General features: G+C 29.6%; 1 protein-coding gene across 1 annotated transcript in view; it reads left to right on the top strand.

Annotated features, from left to right (window-relative positions):
• The window catches only part of LOTGIDRAFT_155910 (hypothetical protein), a gene marked incomplete at both ends in the record, with an annotated part of 29,909 nt that extends 8,830 nt beyond the window's left edge, over positions 1-21,079 (top strand). Inside the window, 7 exons of the mRNA XM_009068415.1 lie at positions 17,079-17,568; positions 17,996-18,127; positions 19,097-19,220; positions 19,808-19,907; positions 20,219-20,323; positions 20,584-20,700; positions 20,828-21,079. Coding sequence (XP_009066663.1) covers positions 17,079-17,568; positions 17,996-18,127; positions 19,097-19,220; positions 19,808-19,907; positions 20,219-20,323; positions 20,584-20,700; positions 20,828-21,079 — 1,320 coding nt within the window. The remainder of the gene's footprint in view (positions 1-17,078; positions 17,569-17,995; positions 18,128-19,096; positions 19,221-19,807; positions 19,908-20,218; positions 20,324-20,583; positions 20,701-20,827) is intronic.
• Between the last annotated feature and the right edge of the window lie 2,299 nt (positions 21,080-23,378).

Here is a 23,378-nt window from a genome sequence, read left to right as displayed (position 1 = left end):
AAAAGGGGTGTTAGTGAATGAAGTAAAGTAGATATAAACAAGTGATATGAAGTTTTATGATTATATGGATGTAGGACATTGCCATGTTCTAAAAATACCAAAGATGCTGAACAAGATCCATCTGTTAAACGTACCATAACCATGTTGTGGTGAATTTGGACAAATAATACTAATAGTCACTCATGTTATATGTATCATTAGTCCAGTAGGTAATGGAACACAATGATCTTAAACTTGATTTGAGACCTAGATACAAATTGACTGTGTTTATCTCTGCACTTGAATTTCCATGAAGCATACTTCTGATTTTTTCATCATAAAATAAGTGACCACCATCTGTAAAAACAGAGTAAACCATAAAATATTCATTAAATCACAGTAAGAAATGATATTTAGTATAAAATATATGATTATAAATAAAAGAAAAGAGATTTGTGAGTTATGATGTTTGCCCAGGGCTATAAATATTGTTAGAAGGTATATTGAGCATATTAATTGTTAACCAAGACTAAAGATTAATGGTCAGAATAATGTAAACATTGTGGATGATTTTCTCCTACATTAATTCCAGTATTAATATCATAATCTGACTATTATTACCAGTGGTCAATAGAGTGGTCAGTCTTTATAATGGTTATATTAATCTAATATGTTTATAGGATTACAGATGTATTTTTTGACCTTGTTATAAATAAATCTAATAGATATAAATGATTTGTTTGATTAAAGAAAAGGTTACAAATATATATTCAATAGATAGATTAGTAGGAAGAATAACAAATTAGGTCTATAAAAAAATTAGCCTATTTTCTCTGATAAAGTCTGATGAAGTTTGGTTTGTGAGAATGATACAACTGTATTATGCATATTTATTTTGTGCAGGTTGATATGACCTATTCCTAATGCATGTAACTATTACACTACCAAGCTGATATTTCCATTTGTAAGAAAATCACCTGTTTAAATGCCATTTATTGTCAACTGTTTTCATATAACTGTGACAATGCATCATCCATTGGTGGATTGTATGTAAAGACTGCTGCTGTGCGTGCATCTTAAAGGGACACACTTGCCTTACCAGCACTGATGTTCGGTTCTCATGCAATCAAAAAATAATGTACTGATCCAGTTTCAACTGTTGTCACTTCCATGTGAGGTTAATATGTTTAAATTGTAAGAAAACCAGATTGGTCTGGAAATCAAATCTTGAAAAATGATATGGATAGCTTAGATTGGGGTCTACAAGTTGTAAAAGCAAATTTGACTAAGAAAGATAAGACATTGCAATATTTTCTTTGTGTCACAATTGCACAAATTGACTCACTTTCATAAGCTCATTGAAGCTGCAAAGATACTTTACTGAATCAAACTTGTCATAATGAAGTATGTTTTCAAATGTTCTATCCAAGTATATGGATGGTTATAAAGGATTGTGGTGCTTAAAATTTGATTAGTTCAGGTGATAAGACATCATTTATGTAAATACTATTAAAATATACATGTTATTAAAATATAGGTTAATAGGGGATTATATTTAAATACATCACACTGTAAATAAATATCTTTATTGACATATCTTTATATTCCACGCCTGACTAACAACTCTTATCATCCCTTCTTAACTTGTAAACATCTCTTAGACAGATCATTGAGACAAGATATCATCCTCTGGATTTACCAAGATTACCATCATCATGTTAGGAGACCATCTGATCCTCAGCCAAATGCCATATAAAATTTTGGTATAATAATGGTGGTCCAGAATAAAATGCAAATAACTGACTTGGTTGTGTCTATTTCCTGGCTACAAATAAATATCATTATGATTTTACAGCTGTTATTGGAATAGTTATATTTTAAAATTGTATCATCTGGGAAAAATGTGTCCAAGACAAAGGTATTAATGACAACATGGATCAGCAGATGTGTTTATATGGAGAAATGTACAGGGTTTATATACATCACCAAACTTGCAGAATTCATATATTTTTTAATCACCATTAGTTGTAGTTAAGATAAGGTATATTATAAGTTTAGGAAATAGGTATGTTATTCTTACAATTCAAAAATTAGAAGAATAAAAAATTTTCATTTTCTGCTCTGGTTACCTGGTTTATGCTTCACTGCATCTTTGCAAAATAATTTGTCAATTGAATTTGAAATTAAATTCAGTGAAGGTTACCCTCAAGGGAAAAGAAAAGTGACATTTTAAAATTGGGTTTTATCTTTTTTCTATTAAATTGAGAACACTACTATTATGTTTTTATACGCCCACATTATAATGTGGTCGTATATTGTCATCGCCCCTGTCTGTCGGTCTGTCGCTTGGCTTGTGAACGCAATAGAGACTAAAGTTTTCATCCAATTTTGGTGTGAATGTTTATAATGATGAGATCTTGGACAAGTTCGAATTTGGCTATCTTTCGATGAAAGGTTTTTGAGTCATTGCAATTGACTTAGGAAAAACGCGTCAAAATTTGTTTGTGAACACAAAAGAGACCACAATTTTCATATGATTTAAATGAAATTTGGTGTGATCAATTATAATGATGAGATCTTAGACAAGTTCCAATTTGATGATCTTACGATGAACGTTTTTGAGTTATTGCCCTTGATTTATGAAAAATGCGTCAAAATTTCTTTGTGAACACAAAAGAGTTATTGCCCTTGACTTAAAAACTCATCAAAATTTGTTGGTGATAGAGGTGACAGTTTATGTCAGAATTTTATTAAATAATGTGTGTTTGATTAAATCAACAATATCTTGCACAAAGTAAATTTTTGGTATGATTTGACACAGATAGGTGACCGCCCTTGATATACTGAAAATGTATCAGGAAAGTGGGCGTATCTTGTTAGGCAACTACTAGTTACTCTTGTTTTTGTCATGCTTTGGACAAGATTTTGACTAATGGATTGTCTTGATTGTACAGATTATTATTGAGAGCTTTATTAAAAATAGATCAAGAAATGAAAAGATCTGCTCCTTATTAAGGATCATCATACAGAAGATTTTGTCATATCATTGCAATAACTTATTTTACAACATAAAAGTGTACAGACTGACGAAAAAACACAAATTGAAACATCTAGATTAGCATTTTGATCAGATTAAGATAAATGGTAAGAACAATAAGCTCATGACAGCTGTGGATGACAGAGTTTGTCTAAATATGCAAGTTTTACAATTTCAATGCAAAAACTTTTCCGTGATTTATATTTGACAAAATAGAAAATATTCATAAAACAAATATATCCAGGGGAGCAAAAAATATTTTACCTCCAGTGAGAAATACTCAACTGGGATATTTCAGTTATGGAAACTGAACAATCAAATACCTATAGCTGGAATTTAAACTATCTATTTACTGTTAGAAATTGACAATAAATAAAAACATCTGACATCTGGCAGCTGTAAAATATGGTATATTTTGATGGTAGTTAATAGTTTACTGTAAGGTTGATAGCCTAGAAACTAAAAACTTCAATAAAACAGCATAAATATGTCTACTTTCATTTACCTAGAGTGATAAAAACCTGGTTTTCAACACATGTTGTACATGTTCGGTCCAGGTTGTCTTTCTCTCTTTAATCTTTATAGCTGAAAAGGTAAAATATCAAACGCTATATGCTGATATATAATAGATAAGAGTAAAATAGAAAATTTAATCTCTTACTTCCCTTAAATATCAGCTAAAATAAATAATCTCACTTTCTCTTTTTTGCAAGAACTAGGTATAAAATTTCTTTAGCTATCAATTTATGTAATACAGATGTTAAAGATATTTCTGTACTGTTTTAATCTGCTGCTTTTAATTTAACTTCATGATTCAATATGTAAATTCTAATTAGATTTATTAACAGTGCAATTTATATACCTGTTGGTAGTTATTGATAATCTTATTATTTATTGAAATATACTATTGGTGAACTGATATTTTCTGAAACAATGTTAAAAGTTAACACCCAAACCATCTGAGCCAAATAGATACTGGTATATCAAAGAGAAATATCTCCACAACATACTTGAACATTTCTACAAATATTATGTGGTGAAAGAGGGGAGAATTAGGCTTGCAAAAGTTTCAAAGGCAGAGAACAAAAATTGAGAAAAAGCTGTAAGATTTATAAAGAGAAAAGGAATAATGCTCTGTTGGATGACTGCTGGCATGAATTGAAATAGTTTTCATAAAGTTTGGTTTTGAGTGTTTGTATTAGCCTGTGAAAGTTTTAAAGCCATAAGGCTAATGTTACTAAGACAATTTTCTCAGTTTCTTCTTTACAAGGTTCCGCTTAGTTGAGTGCGAAAAGTGCATGTATGAACACAAAAAGGGTCATATCAGTACACATATATCTCTGGGCCCCCTGCCCAATCAGTTAGAAATGATTATCTATAAGGGACATGGATTATCTGTAGAGATATTTGTAGTGGGTGGGAAAATGTTATGATTTATTGTGTGTTGAACTGAATAGATAGGGTACACTATTATAAACGACCTGACTTTCACTGTAAAGAACAAACTAGGTGAATCATAACAAACTTCTTAACAAGATTTGTATGGGTGCAGCTTGTTATTTTTATTCCTTCCCAAGTCAGATATGAATAGATTCAATTACTTCCTTATTGTTCTGGACTATAGGTTCTATTGACAAGACATGATTTCGGTGACCCTCAATCTTCTAACACAATGTTGTGACAGGTTAAAGATTTATATGAAATATAATCTGTCCAGCTATTCAGTTTACTTATTACTGTCAATGTATTGTCATTTTCATATAATTGAATTTAAAGCCTAGAGTTAGTTGGGAATTCAATTTATTCTTCTTACCAGTCTTTCTAAAGATTTTATCCACTAAAACAGAATTGAAACAGAAATATGAGAAGGGTTATTTTTTCTTAGAATTAAGAGAATAATATTTCCACAAGGTTTCTTCTTCTAACATTTTATTTAAATGAGAAATAGTGTTAAGAGATAAAATTTAAAATGAATGAATATTTATGGCGTAAACTTTTAGGCTCTAATTTTTGACACCATATTCTAAGGATTCCTTTAAACAGACTTGCTAAAAAAGGGTGTAGAAAGTTGTTTTGACATTATGTTGTATAAAATATTTTATGTATTAATAGAATTAGTATGATTATATAATGGTATAATAAAGAATTATAACTAACAACATTTATAATAACTATATAATAATTAAATCTTTTATTTTACACTATTATTACCTAGTCTTAGCCTTAAGGTGAAAGTGGATAGCCTAGTAGCGGTCATCTTTATACAATTTCTTTCATTAATCTCACATTTCACTACACAGAACTTGTAGCTAGTAGCACGTCAACACAGCTGTCTTCTAGCTACTCTGTATCTACTTCTCTGGTGTATAAAGACTTAAAAATATCTCAGCTTGGATAGTTTGTAAGTGTTGTAGGAAATACTTTTTTAAAAAGCACTAGTCTAATCAAGTTTTCAAATAGATTATGGATTTTTCTTAATTTTGAGCTCTGGATTTCTAAAATATCCTTGATATCCTTTGGGATTGTGTGAAAGTTATGAAATTATAGTGGTCAGAATGCTTAAAACTTAGATACTATAGTGTTATGGACACTGAGGCTTCTAACATCATATGTGCTTAAAGAATGGATGTTCCAGTGTGGTGAATTCTATAAGCTTAGACATGCCAGGGTTGTGAAAGCTTAAAGCTTAGATAGTACAGTAGTAGTATTATGATGAATTAGTAAACTGATTGGTATATGTGGAAAAGGGATTGTTATTATATTGTGGTATAATTTATTAGTTTAATATGACAGCGTGTGTGTGAAGGAATGATAATATTAAGCTGGGACAATCTCTAGCTGAAAGTTAAAGTGAATAAATTACAAATCCATCCTTGAATAACTTTTTATTTGGATTATTTTTTGTTAAGATTATGTTGATTTTATCCAATTAAGGTGAGCAAATTCATTTATCTTATTTGGAATAGTTTGAAAAACCTGTAGCTGTGTAGAATGCAAAAGGTGTGAAATTGTATTTCCCTGTCATTTTTTTTCTGGAAGTTACTTATGATACAACTCTTGATAATGAGTTCACACTCAACAAAATCATAGCGCATATTTATTTCATTACCACATCAGATGCATATTTTATACAAAAATTACTATTATGGTGTATATTTTAATATGAAAATTAGAATTATATCATCTATTAAGTCTGTAACACATTTATTCTATCTAGTGTAATTTGTTGACAGAAAAAATCTATTTATTATACTCCTGGAGAATCTTGTCATTTCCTCAAGAATTAAGATGTTTGTTTCTGGCTATTTCTGGAATTCTAGACTCCCTAGGGGAAAATGTCACACGTAAATGTCAGAGAAGATTATAGTTGTGCATTCCCAGCCATGTAGTCTGATAAGTAAAGGATAAGAATAGGTTATATTAAATATATGCATATAGGAATTTTTTGTCATTATTTTGTAGAATGTGAACTGGTACACATTTGGTTAAAGATTGTTGGATCATATTCAACATTTTTTAACATATCTTGTTCAAGTTAGGGCTGTCCATGTAATAGAATAAAACATAAAAAGAAAAAGCAAATAGTGAAATTTGTTAAGTATTTGTGAATTTGTTGACTTATACAGTATAAATTTAAATTAGGCAGTAAAACAACCAATTGTTGATGTGTAGTGTTTATTTTAGTAATTTTTTGGCCCCAGGAGCAAACATGGTTTATTTCATAGGAAATCTAACAAAAGTCAGTGAAATTTATTGACCTTATAACTATATCAAGATTGAAAATGGTTGAATTACTGTGATATATTGTTTTTTGTTTATTTTCTGGAGTTGTTGATGTGAGTTGATCTATGATCTCCCACTGATTTAATCTGGACATCACACTAGGATATTGGTTGGACACTAAAACAAGTCCACCCACATCAAGTCAGACATGGTACACTATGAATAACAAATCTACAGATGTTACAGTCATTCATTTTATACATGGCATATTAATCCTGGATCATTTATAAAATCTTCTTGATGTTTTTCCAGTTTAAAATTGATCAGTTATTTCAAAGAAGATTGAAAAGATGATCAAGTAGATTGAATTACTAATTTATTTATATCAACTCATTATTGTTTTGTAGTGATCAAATTAAGGAGACTGAGTTAGAATCTATTGTACTAGCTTTCAAAACTTACAGCAACTTGCTTTCTTGTTCAAATTGTAATAACAATACCCCTTAATTTAGTTAAAATGTTGATGAAAGTGAATGTCCATGCAAAATAGGAGTGAAAATGATAAAATCAAATTGTGTGGTGGATATTCTGAACAAGTATTTTATTTTAGAGTTAAATTACAGGTATTAAAATGAATACCATATTATTAAACTGTTTATTAGAGAATGATTGACAGCTATATAATTAGTTATTCTAAATAATAATTATATGTTAATTATGACATTGATGAATGGTGACACTTTTAATTAACTTATTAACTGATGCTTTTCCCATATTTGACTTACTTCAGATATATGTAATAGTCTGAAGAAGTCAGTGATGAAGGGAGAATGAAATGAATAGAACTAAGATTTGTCCAGCTCTTTTAAAAATAGTCATTCATAGGTTGATTAAATCTAAAGTAAAATGACCACCTACTATTTGGATAATAATAGGATAGGACCTGCCTTATACAAAGTTAACTAACTGTTTGAACAGATTGAGACCCTTATAATTTAGTCTCCCTCTTTCTTTTGTTATGACCAGTTATATTTGAATACTGCCAACTAATACATGTCATAAAACTGAAATATGAAACTTTGAACTTGATTGACCATTGGGGGTATTGTTATCATGTCCATTTGCCTTTCATACTGGATTTTTTGGAGCTTTTGGTATTGATAGTTTGTGTGAATCCTATATAAAGCTCTATATCATAGTCAACTTAAACTTCCGTTGATGAATACAGATCTTGTGGAAGTTATTATCTGCTCAATATCTCTTTTAATGGTCATGTTTTGTGGTCCCTGGTTTTAAGACCTGTGTGGAAATGGTTATGTGTACCCTTATTCTAGTACATATTTGGCATTTTATTTTGTTTGTTATGATGAGAATTCTACTTGAAGTACCCATAAGAAACATCAGTTTAGGTTTTGAGAGATAGTTTTTGTCCTATTTGCTAGGTTTTGTTTGAAGACTTATAATCGAATCAAGTTGTTCTTAGTTTCTAGACTGAAACCTAGTAATATTAATTTATTCCTAAATAGTTGTTATTAATATTAAAACTAATGTCAATATATATATAACTATTGATTAATTTTAGTCTAGACTTTATCTACAGTAAAATAACAAACCTCTTGACAGAACTTTCTCGATAATAAGGAAATAAAACTCAGTAAGGTTTGAATTTACTCAAAATTCTGTATAACATTCTTCAGTTAAAACTATTGAAAAATTTCTGAATAAAGCTCTCAGTTCATTTTAGTGCTTTCAATTTATTTCTGATAAGATGGTTACAAATATCTAAAGGTTCAATAAGCAGAAGAGATAGTTGTCTGTTGTGATTTGAATAATTTAATAATTTGATGCATGGACCATTATTGACAATTGAAAGCATTGATTGATCAAAGAAGAACCACTGGACATGTTTACAGAACCTTCACCTTTAGTACAATGAAATATCATTAATCCATCATTGAACACTTCTATTCCCACAGTCAAGATTGATTTCTATCTGTGACTGGAGGAAGTTCTGTCTGTGCCTGTTTTTGTCTAGAGGTACTATGAAAGTAGTAATGACACTATTGATGTGAAATCTATAAGAAGTGGTAATGATATTCTATAGCTGTTAGAAGTATAAGACTTATTCTATAGCCCTAATACAATATGATAGAAATTAAAGAAGGAATTCCCTACTTTATGAGATGATTAAAATGAAACATGTACATTAGTGGTTGTAAATTCAATGAGCGGTGGAAAATGGAGATTCAAGAATTTATGATATGAAATCAATTAGTACAAGACATGGTATGGACTCAAAACTGCTCCCAAACAGTTTTGAAGGTCCTACACATGTACTCAGCATTTGCAGATCATTATCAGAATCTCTGCTATTCTCAAGCAAAATTCCAAGGCCTGATATTAGGTTACCTAACCTCACAAGTTGATCAAATCCTGAGTTAAAGTAACCATCTGCTAAAATGCAATGAAAGTTCAAATCAATTGACATATACAGGTCTGTTTCCATAACTTGAAAACATTTTGATTTGCTCCTAGGTTTACCATTTTAAGTTACTTTATTAGTCAATTCGTGATAGAGTAAAATCATTTCTAGTATTCAATCCAGCTTTCATTTTGGGTGAATCTGAGATATCAAAATTGTATATGGGGGATTTAAAGCAAGATATTTCTGACATCCATTCAGTCTATTTAATTCTTATATATAGCATTTTATACATATGTACATGATAGTATAATTGACATATGTACAAGATAGTAAATCTGACATATGTACATGATAGTAAATCTGACATGTGTATATGATAGTAATTGTGGCATATGTATTAAATGATAGAAGATGATTATCATTATATGAAGATAGTTAGTAATTAAAGTATGTATTTAAGTATATAATGATATGTTAGACATACCGTACAATCTTCACATATTTTGACTTCCTTCTTACTGATTCTATCACCCACAAATATGACAACAACTTGGTCTGTCAATAAAAGCAAAGATGAAAACTAGATATCAGCCAGCTTTCATCAAGATATTATGACAGGAGAGTTTAAGTATTACTATCTCCAAATTTTTAAGATAGAGCAGATCAAAAGATCAAGCTGATTTTAATGATAAGTTAAAAGATGGCTTGTTCAGGAATTATTTTGGATTGTAAATGGTATAAGAAAGTTGGTTAATGTTTGACTTGATCTGATATGATGTGCTGTGTCATTTTGGATGTTTTACAGAAATTCCCTCATACTTATCTGTATCTAATATCTCTGATGGAATTAAGCTTTCAGAAACAATAAAACAGTAGGACTATTAGTCTATCAATTCTTGTGTCTGTGTTTTATATTGGCTCAATGCATATTGTTGTTTGGAGCTGGAACTTTCTGATCAAGTCTGACATTGTTTTCGGTACATGTAAATGAATTTATGTGGTAAAATTAAAGTCTTTGAGCTTTTGTCAAGATTTTTTTTAAATCAAATTACAGATTCAGTCACACAGGCTTCATTTCTTACTTGGCCAAATGAATATCTATGTACTTGAAGGTAAAATGACATTTATAACTAGTGCAAATTTGAAAATTCTCAAGTGTTGATGTACTGTAGAGACAGCACAGCCTCCCAAAGTTAAATATATTTGTTCTTTCCTCCAACAAATATCTCTGCTAATATTTGTCAAAAATGATAAAAAGTTTATTAAACAAATACATTTTTTCTACTGTTTTTTCTACATGCATATTTTATCATTTCAGTACATAATCCTTTTTAATTTGGTATGTTGAAAGCAAAACACTTTGTCCAAAAGAACAAAAAAGAAATGATTGAACAGAAAGTTGGAATCAATATTTGACTTCATGAATATTTCTCTACAAACCTGTACACAGTAATTTGTTATGATTGTAAATTTAGAGAATTTGAAAAACAGATGTTAAGATATGTTTCTGTAATTATAGATCATATTGAAAATTCATTATCTTGTAAACGTTTTGACATTAGACATATAAAATAAGGTAGAATATAGATATCAATCATTAGAAGTAGTATATTAATGTTCAACATGAACACCATGTAGAGATCATTGATCACCAGTATGATATATCTGTCTGGTTTCAATAGCCTTCAATTATTATACAAGACAGTGTAGGCTTGAAACCTCTCATGGAAATGGAAGAATCTCAAAATGCTTTGAAATTATGTGACAGACTCTGTAAAACACTTGAACTATATTTACCAATTCTAGATAATTTTGATCAAATTATGATTTATCTAGGTCTCTTTGGTTTCCATACTGTTCAACATATAAAAGCATTGCTAGATGGTCAAAAACAATTAAACTTGAAATGCTCTATGATAGACCTATCTGTTACTTTAACAATGACTGAAATAAGGATGGTTTCCAGTATGAAGTTGATGTCATTTTATGTTATCAATTCTCAGACTGTCCAGTAATTGTGAGTTTCTAGAATCAATAGACTAGTCAATATTTAATTCAGATTTTTAGAATGAATTCCTTGACTGTCCAATAGTTAAGAATTTTAGTGTCCTTTTTCTGACTGGTAACAGTTTTTAGTATGAATTTAAAGATTGGTCAGTCATAGGTCTATGATTGTTATAAGAACAGAAGAAAAGATATTCATTATAACTAATCTAAATATTCCCTCTTCGAACAGTTCTGACAGTAGTCAAGTGAATTCAAATTGCTTGATGTAGTAAATTGGAATGTGTGTTAATGGTCGTCTGCCAATTGAGATTATGAATGGCCGTAGGATTGGACAGAATTATAGAATTTCTAATCTAAGGTCAAATCAGTTTGGTCAAGTTCTAATCAAGCCACTTCCCATCTCTTTCAATCCTGAGTAATAATTGGTAGTCACAATACGTGTTTGATTAAGAGTTAGAATTAGTGTGAGATTATGACTAGCTCTCTCCACATCAATATCATTTTAGTTCAGTCAAATGGTCAAAATCAGACTGATTTAACAAAATTCAGCTCAACAAGTTTGTATTAAAAAAATATCAACATTCTCATGGACCTTTATGTTGCACTTTTGACATCAACTTTTTGTCATTCAATATTGTGATGCATGGTTCTTCTTCATCAACCCATTAACCCTTTAAGAAAGACATCATATACCAGTACTCCAAAATGTCTTCTGTAGGATGTTACATCATTGGTGTGAAAATGTGAAATACTTCATTGGAAATTAAAGTTTTTAAATGGTTTTAAAGATCTATGAACAGAATTCCCAATAGGATGAGAATCTGCTGATTATTTGGACAAGTGTTTTGACATTCAATCTGAAAACTTAGATTTCATATCAACACATGTTGAAATACCACAAATACCATGCATATAGAAATATCATATATAATATTCTAGTATAATAACAGACTGAGTTCATCAGAAATATCTTCAAAATATTATCTTTATAACATATATTAGATCAGGAGGTCTGAAAAACACCTGGTCATATCTCTCTCTACATCACCTTAAACAATTAGTCTGATTTCTTCAAGTTACATCTCCTTTGAGAAGAATTTTGATGAAATTAACACTTACTATGCCATACTTTATAGATTTGGAAGCCTTGTTGAAAGTCAGCAATTCAAAATTTTGCCTGTTTTTTTTTTTCATATTCAATTGAACCAAATTTTATCCATGTCGGACTCTAAACTATATTTCTCTCTGATGCTAAGGTTGAACACTGCCTTTTTGTGGTAAGGGGATAGAGTTTTTTAAAAAAGTCGAAATATAGCCAATTACAATTCAACCTCCTTTGTTGGGTGACTGCTGCCTCTGGCCCAGTTGGTAGAAAGTTGAATTAATCAATTGATTACTGAGTATGGCCGTAAATATTTTTATTTTGATACCAAATTTTCTTTATGCATTTGAATAATCCTTGTTAGCATATCTTTGGAAAGTTACATGAAATTTTAAAGATTTAAAAGTGAATGATAGTTGTGATAAAATGGATGTCATTGTAGGTATTAGGTAAGATAATTTGAACGTCTGATAACCTTAATACCTTAATAATGTGTACTTCAGCCTTTAAAGGTCTTGTAACTTGTGAAATTCAATGAAAGTTGAGGTCAATCATTTTAGAGTTGCCCTTTCAGAGAAGATCATTGATTGTTTAATCATATATTGTAAGTTGAGTTAAAGATTTCGAAATTATTGTTTTTATTGAAACCATGCTATTTTCCACTAGCATGGTTTAACTAAATAGGTAACACGAAGTTGTAAAATACTGATTATCTATTTTATCTCTTGTTTCACTAGGTTATTTACCTTAAACTAACATTACCTATGTTTAGTTTTCATTACCGTTTCTACAAGATGATATATTACAGTGATGTTAACATTGATGTACAAGTTTTTCTTACATTATTATCTCACTAACACATTAAATTACTAACAGAAACTATGTAGTATCATAGTCAGTTCAGTTCTTTCTCATTTATTTGATGGACTTCACTAGTAATATCTTGCACAACAGATGGACCATTAGTACTCAGTCACATAGTTCTATACTAGACTATTCTGGTTAATATTTCTTCACATGGTATAATCTGATTATTTAGAAATGTGATGAAATAGTGGATCAGTGTATTTAAGGACAAATCTAACATAACTTCAGTCAAGCAATTCTTAATAAATGAAATCACATTGTTTATAGACTGGAATAGACATAGACATCCAAACACAATCAATCCCAATGTGTAAACTGAAGCTGGGTCAGAGCTTTACTTATTCTTTCCTTTATTTAGAACCTGATCTAATCTTGACCACAGGGCACGTTAATACTTAACTTTGTGATGCTCAAGACCCAAAATCTATATCACGATAGCTGGAATAGCATGAAGCAGAATCACAAAGAGTATATAGGTGAATGTGTTGGATGGTTTCTTAAGATTGAAATGTCTGCTGTGATTTTTATCCTGATCATTTTGAGAGCATGAAAAGAGATATATTTTATACTGAAAGCTTTTTAGTTAATCCATCAGCCACATTGAATCAAAGACCTGGATTGTACTCAATGGAAATATAGTTGTCTGTATGTTGTAATTGGTAATTAGACAGTTTGTAGATTATAATATTACTCTCTTCCTTTCCTCCAGGGAAACATCATATAAATCTGAAAACTTTTAAAGATCTATTTCTTATTTAGATGATGTAGATCAAATTTCTGTCATGGAAGTTGAGATTAGGAAGTAAGATGACATTATGACTGATTTGTTTTACTTATTCCACTAAAGCCTGCTTATCACATTCATTTGTTCAATTTAAGTCTGACAATTGGTAGGTAGTAAATCTGAAACTATAAAATGTAATGTAGTTTATGTGACCTTCGTATATCCAATAAATTTGTAGAGATGAAATCAGTGATCCAACATTGAGAAACTGCAAAAAATTGTGATAATTTTCAAAGCTTTAACAGTTCTGATGCGGTTGAAAGTATATGTAATCTCAAAAGAAATAACAAATATCAAATCTTTGAATATTATTATATAATGATTTGTATTGAAATAAAAAATAAACTTTATAGAAATATAAAGGTAAACGATATATTTTGATAAATTATTTACATTATCTTCAAGTATAGAAATTATTTTATCTACTATTATGTTAGCTATATAAAGGTGTTGGAGGGAAGTATCTCTATAATTCTATAGGCTTTATTCTCACACCCTTAGAATAATTTAATGAATCAAAAGATAAAAACTACATAGAGCTCTTCAATATATACCTTAATGAACTTAAATACTGACTTTTTAAACAGATTTTGTCTGTCTCAAAGACACTTTGAAGATTTAAAGTGGCACACCCATATCTAAAAGATGTGCCAAATTTGTCGTATATATATTAAAATTCATTGAGATGAACCATGTAAGCATCTTAAAATATCAAGATTTGAAAATTCAACAATTTTCCTAGATTGATCAATAAGACTGTATGTGAGATGTGTATGATAAAAAACAGGAACTTAGTGAAATCTTTGAAATATTCGATTTCAAACACCACAGATATGAAGCTTACATAAAGTATTTAAATATTTTTTTTATTGAGCTTTGACATTCAATAACTTTTTCAACTCAAAGTAGCAACAGAATTGGGCAATTTAAGTTTTGCCTTATGACCAAACAAATTGGATCTGTCCCTTTAATTTCCAACAAATGGTTTTCTGAATTATGGTCCAATGTCCTCCCAAATTTTTTTATTTCACAATCATTTAGATTTACTAATTAGCTAAAGATTAAAGATTCTATCACAATCTTTTTGAACATTTGGAATAGTGTGTCATCATGGGTAAGTCTAAAGTGAACTTGAATGCTCACTGTAGGTTTTAGTTCCAGCTAGAGGTCATTATAGACGTTCTGGTAACCTGGATAAAGATAAAAATAATTCAGCCCTGATATCCTTATACATTTTGATAAATTGCTGGTTTCTTGCTCATATTTAGTGAGAAAAGTTCTTAAGTTCCTTAAGGCCACTTAGTTTGTATCATTCTTAAAATAAGTAGGACATGATAAAATTAAATTGTTACAATATAGCTGTCTCTTGACCAACCAATGTCTGGTACAGGTGTACACTGTACAAAGTGTTAATATTTACAAATTTATCACAAATATAGAAAATGATAGTACAGTAAAACCAGTTTTTCAAGAACATTAAAATTCTTTTTGAACAAAACTACTTTTAATAGCTGAGTAAATATTGCATGTTTTTAGAATATGTTGTATTATACCTGTTATCTCTTTATGTAGTTTTGGCCTATGATAAATTGTTTAGGGCGAAAGTCACTGCTTTATACAAATATTGAAGATAGAAAATTGAATATTTCGGGCCCTAATTTCTCAACATATTTTGCAATTAAGATTTATGATTAGTGTTAAATATTACACAACAAAAGCTTTACGTACAACTATAATCCATTGTGGTTTAGAAATAAACAGTGCTAAGTAAACTTCTAAGGTGTTAGTACTCTTATTATAATAGATAATAAACACTTACCTGATTACATGATTGTTTTGATGATCAGAAAGTACTTGAATATTATGTTGGTGATCTACTTATAAACCACTTACATGAGGTAATCTTTATCTCAGTTTAAAATCAGGTTTTAGTAATTCATTTCAGAATTTTAATACCTTCAATGTGTGCACATTCTTGTAGGTTATGTTAAAGGTGTAAAGTGGTAAAGAGATTTGAGTACTAAGGTTATTGAAGTTTAAAAGTAGATTGTTGTAGATTGATATACATTATGTTTTTGAAATATACTGTACTTGAACATAGGTTATCTAAATTTTGGCATCACGCTTGTTTTGTTGAGATGTTGACAAATATCTTTAGGTGTTCAATACTTTGATCACACCTGTATATTGATATGATTTTATTTAAATATATATAAATCAATAAATATGATCTTTATAACTGTTGTTTTCAGTCATTGACTTTCAATAAGGCTTAAAAGTGCAATTGAAATAAAGCAGTATTGTTAAGATATTGGACTCTATGAGGTTTCTAATTGGAATAATAGTAGCTATTTACACTTATAACATTGTTTAACAGAAAAAAAGGTTGCATATCCTGAGGTGCTGTTATTGGATGCTCCATCAATTATGTGTTTGATTTTCAAGGTTTTTTTTTATTAAAGGGTCAATGAATTTATTTGCCTTAAATGCAATTTGATTATAATTTTACTATAATGCTTACCATGTAAGGAAATAATAGATAGTAATGACAACCTGTGATAATAGTTATGAAATAATGAATAAATACGACATAAATGAGAAGTATATGAGGAAATTCTTACAAAATGTGGAAAAATACTGAGTGTTCATGTTTTATAGTAAAGTCGTTTGTGTTATGAGTGTCATTCAGAAGTACCAGTAATAAGGAATCTTAACAAAATCTGGATAGATATTTAGGAAGCATCATGAATTTATTAAATTGATATAATTTGAAATAATATTGAGTGAGATATAAGATTAGTCCAGATTACATATGTAGGTGTTTAACAATCCCAGGCGGGACCTTATAAATCTGTTTTTATAAGAGGATTTTCTTACTTTATCATGTGAATTAGAGCAAGAAATTAGACTTTCCCACAAATATCTGACATTGTAGGACTATAATGAAGGGAATGTTTGCTTTAGTTTGAGAAAAGTATGCCATTCATGTTTTATATTGTATATTTTATTAAGAAAATTTGTCTTCTCATGTAGAAAATATAACTTGTGTAGGAAATGATCAGTGTATTATTAAATTGAATTTTAACCTTGATATTAAAGCTATGAATTAATAATCAAACAGATACTTATTATTCTCAATGATTGTATTTTACAGACTTATAAAGAAGAACATGGTGAACGGAAATATTTCCCTTTCTGTTACAAATCAGCTGTTCTATTACATCTATGTGATGATTTACAAAGTGAAACTCAGTGCCATGATTTCTATTTCTGTCTACGATTGAGTGAAAGTGTGGAACCGGATTTAGTGGTGAAATATCATACAATCAATGGTGTACAGGAATATCTTATAATGGAGGGTGAATATCATCTTGCCTTTACTACCGATATATTAAAACATATTGAAACAGCTAGTGAAGGGGATATAGTATCAATATTAAGGAATTGTATTGTATCTGTTGAAGAAGGTATTGAGAGATTAAAATGGGATGATATAGCAGACGACAATGGAGATAGTTCTGTCAATTCGTGTCAACAAGAAAAGTGTATATCCAGTGACTTAGCCAAAGCGAAATTAAATGATTCAAATTCTAATAATGATATTTCAGAACAAAATGGGAATATTGACAAATCATCTCAATCTAGTAAGTAACTTGTTTTTAAAGCTGCAATTTGATGAGGTATGGCGTCTGATTTGTTGTAAAGTGTTAGATTATTAAGACAGCATAGAATAGAATAAGCAAATTATGTGTGCCTGGTGTACTTGTGATTATTCTGCAAATCAGCAGATATTAAACTTCACTTATTTGTACCCTGACATATTCTTATTTTTTTTCTATCGTCATAAATATCATGTTTGCATTGGAACTAAATGGTGTTTATCATCCATCAATAGGATATAGATATGTTATGTTTTACTAACATGATCTATACTTTTAAGCTTGTACTCTAGATTGTGTAGCATTGTTCCTTCCAACTTTCACTTATGACACATTGCTGAGCATTTTCCATCCATTCCTCCAGAATCAGAGGAATTACAAAGCCAACTCAAAATATTGTATTTTATTGTAGGTAAATGTGATATTAAGACATTAGAGAGAACTATATCTAGTGAGTTTTATAAAAGTAGATTATTAGATTCTCCTCAATCAGTAATGGATGTAGATCATGAAGTTTTACAATCAGGGATTGCTGTTTTACCAGGTAAGTTGTTGTTATTCCTAATCAGTTATTTAAAGCTTTCATTCCTTCTGTTTTCGTTGAGTCAAATGATATATTTCTCAAACTTCAATTTATGTTTGTGAAATGAGTTACAGTGAGGAGGCCTTGAAAAGTTTTGAAAGTTTGGACCTGGATAATGTGCTGGTCAAATATGATTTCCTTATGAGAATTATTTTTAACTTTCAGTAATAACAAGGTCTATATTTGTTTTAATGATAATGATGATGTTTTAATGTAATTTAAATACTGGGTACTGAAAGTGTGGTAGGAAATAATGTATCCAGTTTCATTGACTCATCAACAAAAAATAAATGAGAATTGTTTAAGTTTGAAACAGGATGTGTTTTCTGATAGTTATGTAGTGTTATATTCTTACTATGAATCATTGACTTTATGGGTTGATGCAATTGAATATAGACTTAATTTTCTGGTAAAATTAAAAAATATTATCTGATAAAATCGCATAGAGCTTAAACAAGTTACTAGTATTTTCTTAGGTTTAAACTATCTTAGAAAAGAAAATTAATATTGATACATAATTGTAATCAAAATATTAATTTTGAACTAAAATATTGATAGTATATGTATTCAAATAGAAACTATATGCTCTCAATAGTTAGTTAATCACTCCTTAAGATTTGTACTTATCTTACATCCAGCACTGTTTTCAGTGTTCTTCTTTTTCCATTAGTTTGCATAAACTGTTTTGCCGAGAATATGGAGATATAAAAGTTTGAGTTTGCATGCAAAGATAACAAATCTTTATCAACGCTCTGTAACATGTTGCTAAGTTAGCACAGGACTTTTTTGAACCAGAAGTTGGAAAATATATGTTATTATTTTTAGAAATATAGAGATTAAAACAAAACCTGAAATATGTTGTTACATTGAGCTTCGTGTTGTTTGATCTGTAGACAAGTTTGTATGATTGTTTTTGATACATTATTGTAGGTTGTCGAGATGTTAAAGGTGGAGCTGTTATATTGATATTTACTGGTAGTACATTCTGGCATAATCGACATGTATCAAGTACCGAACTAGCTAGATTATTAATGTATTTTTATTCTATACCCAGGTACGTCTAAATAAAAAAAAAAAAGTTTTTTCCGATTAATTGCTGATTCATTCATTAGAATTACATACTTTACCTAACCTTTGCTATAATATGCACTAAGTGACTTATTACTGGAATATAGTGCTAACTGTCATACTTTTCTATGTCAAATACATTTTTCTTAGATTATGATGTCTCTGAATGTCCTGCTTGGCAATATTGTCATTTTTTCAGTCCAGGAATCTACTGAATGGGCAGTAGGTGGATTGGGTACAGTAGTCAAGCAACGATATTTATAATATAAACATTATCAGTTTATTTCTGTTAGTATGTAAATTGAGTAGAGATAAACTCATGTATACTTCCATATACTTTGTATACTATTTATTCTCACGCAGTTCTCAATGATTATCTTTAAAATAGTCGCAGCTGTGCGTGAATGCATTTATAAAAATATTGCACATTTGACAAATAAGGTGATAAAAATGGGAAACAACTCTTGATCGTCTATGAAATTTCTTCCCTCAACACCAATCTTATTTATATCACACTCTCAGTCTATAATCATACTTTTATCTATTTTACACTTTTAAACATGTATATTTCAGGAAAGAAGTTTTAAAAAAGGGAATAAGTATAGTGGGTGATATACGTGGTGCTACTTCTTCTATTATTAATATACTTTTAGAATCATTATATTTATTTCATGTAAGTTAATTACAAAACAATGTTACCATACATTTTAAGAAATTATGAACAATTTCTCATTTTGAACACAGCTTGTGCATCCTTAAGGCACAAATATAGCAGCAGATACATGTACAAACAGATTAACCTTTTGATACTGTTTGGTTTCTCGATTTATTTTTTATACACACAGATGGACAACTTAGTGACTGAAGAATACTTGTATTAAGTGGCAAATTCAGCTAAGGACAAACTTGTGTCTTTTTTGAGGAGGATGTGACCTGAGGGTTAAGTCACTAGTCAATAATCGCAAGTTTTATGTAATATTTTAGGATAATATACCTAATTGTGAATCCATCCTTCATCTTGTCTGTGATAAACAAACACAATCCTATGTTTTAAGATCTCCAGTATATGATTCAAGATCATGTGTTAAGGTTGGTATTGTGGCTGTTTTGTATCCTATATGAATTATCTGCTACTTGATATAACTCTGAGTTTAGCTGTTGAAATTGTAATATTAGAAAGTGAAAACTGTTTAAAATCAGGCTTAAACATGCAATGGCCTTCATAAAGCTTGACGAAGGCTAACAAAGGCTCATTTCTTTTAAAAAAAAAGTGAAACATAATCACCATTTCATTGTTGATATATTTCTGATTGTTATATTTCTAATTGTTATATATTTTATTTTTTCAGTTGGATTTACTATCATCACCAGATCTGATTCATCGTATTATACATCCATCACAATTACCCTCTGCCTTAGATGGTACCTTTCCTTTTAGTCATACAGAATGGGTTCGTTTTCGTATGGTATGTATCTTATGTTTTGTTTTAATGTTTGCATTCCATATTTTTCTTGAAACAAATATAAGATGGAACAAAGGCTATTTCCATAACTGAAATAGAAGTGAACATGTTTTTTGATCATCTATTTCAGAAATTAGAACCATTTTTAAATGCTTGTCGTGAAGTTGCCAAATTCCTAATCAGCATAATGCAAGAAATATCTAGCATGAAAAAATTACCCAGAACTGCTGAAGAAGCCAGTCAATTAATTGAAGAGCATGATGAAAAGGTTAAAAGAGCTTTCTCAGATTCCTGCTTGATAGCCTTACAAAATGATGGTGAAAATACAATGAGTTCATTACGCAGAGAAGAGTCCTGTGGTAATTCTGAAGATTACAGGTAATTTTTAGCATCATAATTGAAAAAAGATCATGTCATACTGTGGACACATGTATCAGATTGTCCTTTTTTTGAAGAAATAGAATAGAATGCAAAAAACCAGCTAAGATAAATAATATATCAGCAAAAAGAAAGAATAGCCCACATTATACTGTGGATGTAAATTTTTGCCACCCTTTTTGGCTTTCCGTCCATATTAGGCCTGGGAGCTGAAAAAAATCTGCAGATTTGAGCCAGTTTTGATGAAACTTGGTATGCATATATATATTTGGTGAGATTACTGGAGATTCACTTGATTATTACGCTGAGTGGTCGTAACATTTTGCCGTCACTTGTAAAAAAATAAAATCCTGTATTTGTCAAACTTCTTAAAATACCATCAGCACAACTTGACGGTGTGATATTTAAACAATTTATAAGAAATGTCATGAAACGAGCACACAATAAAGTGCATGTTATATTTGATGTGAGACAGCAAGTGACAGTTGATTATTGTTGTTGTATTTTGTAAAGTATGCTATTATCAAACAAGGAGTTTTTTCACATTTTGTATTTGACCAGAGACAAAAGAGACAATAGAGACCTGCATCAAAGACTGAAGTGTAAAGAATAGAATCTATTGTTATGATTCTTTTCTATAATCCTGCAGTTGATATATCTGTATAACCAGTTTCCTCGATATGTTTCCTACTAAGATTGTCAACTCAGCATCCTATTGGTAGAATCTTATATTCACTAATTATATACTATTATTTTATAAAAATGTGTACTGTAACATATATATACCTGTAATATTTGAATGGAGAATTTGAGTCTGGCTATTCTCAACTTTTTAACAGAATATCTTTGAAATTGAAATTTAGATTTACATATAGAGAGTTTGATTGACTTACAATTCTTGAATGTTTTTAGAAATATGATCAGCTATATGAATATTGTAATATTCCCTTAGAAAGTTCTAGTCTTTGCTAAGTTTCAAGACGTTGTTTTTGGTTGTTTGAAAAAGTTATTTTGTATTTAGTTAGTATGATATTGACTGTACAGTGTCCAGTAAGAGTATGTCAACATTACTAATCTGATTATTGACTGCTGTCTTATCATCAGTATTTACTAGTTGACTGTTCCTGTTCTTTCATGCCAAAAGAACACCTTTTTAAGCCGTGTTGTGTTTACTAGTATCTAACTGACACAAATTCCTCTCTTTGGTTTTAACTCTTGCCAAACTGAGTACTCTTTGGAGATATTTCCTTTTAAACACAGTTTCCACTCAAAATTTTTCTTTTCTAGAAACTGGTTGCTTGCACTCAATTTCCTTTTGCACTAAACTTTTCTATTTGAAGCATTCTTTTACACGAGTGAAAATTCTATGTTTGTCTTTTAATGTTAACATTTTCTTGAAATAAATTATAAGATGTGATATTTGAGATAAGATTTTTGAAATTTCCCTTTCCACCTATTTTTTTTATTCTAAAAAATAAACAAGACAACTTTTAAATTTTTATTCTATTTTCTCCTTTCAACATGTTGTTTACAGTGTTCTGATTGGTGCATTCAATTTGTTTTCCAAAAAGTTGCGAACTATCAAATTTATCCTAAAAATTGTTTCCTAGGAAACAATAATTAGACAATAACAAGGAGTTTTGACGTCATATATTTGAGGTTGGATATCTGAAATTTGATAATGCACTTCCAAAGTGAATTAAATTATCAAGGTAATGAAATAGGAATTACGTCTGTAAGAAGATAAAAACACAGTGTTTATTGTTAATAGAAATTATCAATACATATTTCTCATGAGTAAATAGAAATACAAAACACAGTTGATTTCCTCAATAATCTCGAGAATTTTTCCCATTTTATCTTTTGGTTTGATGTTGTTTAATCATAAAACATTGTTTTCTCAGAATTATTGTCGAGTAGCTCACGTTTTATTCACCTCTATTTATTCAGAAAGATTTTCTATATTGAGTAGAGAACTTGATTCAATTGTCTAGCTTTCTGATGATGAAATAGAGTTTAAGTCTGAGTTTCTTCAGACAAGATTTCTAAAACAATTTCAATAATGTAGCTTGATTTGTTATATAGTACTTCTCTAAATGTAAGATTCTATTGAAATATTTCAGTATATTAAATACTGTTAGTATGTTGTATTGGGAGAAGTGGAGTATTTTGTCTAGAGAAAAATTTAGTATTTTAGTTATAAGATTGAACTTTTTATTATTGTGATTATTATTTGATTTTCTTTTTCTTTTTTTTCAATGTTAATCAACACAAATAATATTCTGTTTTTTTTTGCTTATAAT

The sequence above is a fragment of the Lottia gigantea genome (genome assembly GCF_000327385.1).
Source record: "Lottia gigantea unplaced genomic scaffold LOTGIsca_9, whole genome shotgun sequence".
Taxonomy (NCBI): domain Eukaryota; kingdom Metazoa; phylum Mollusca; class Gastropoda; family Lottiidae; genus Lottia; species Lottia gigantea.
Note: the sequence above shows the minus strand (reverse complement) of the source record. Positions and strands in the feature narration are given on the sequence as shown.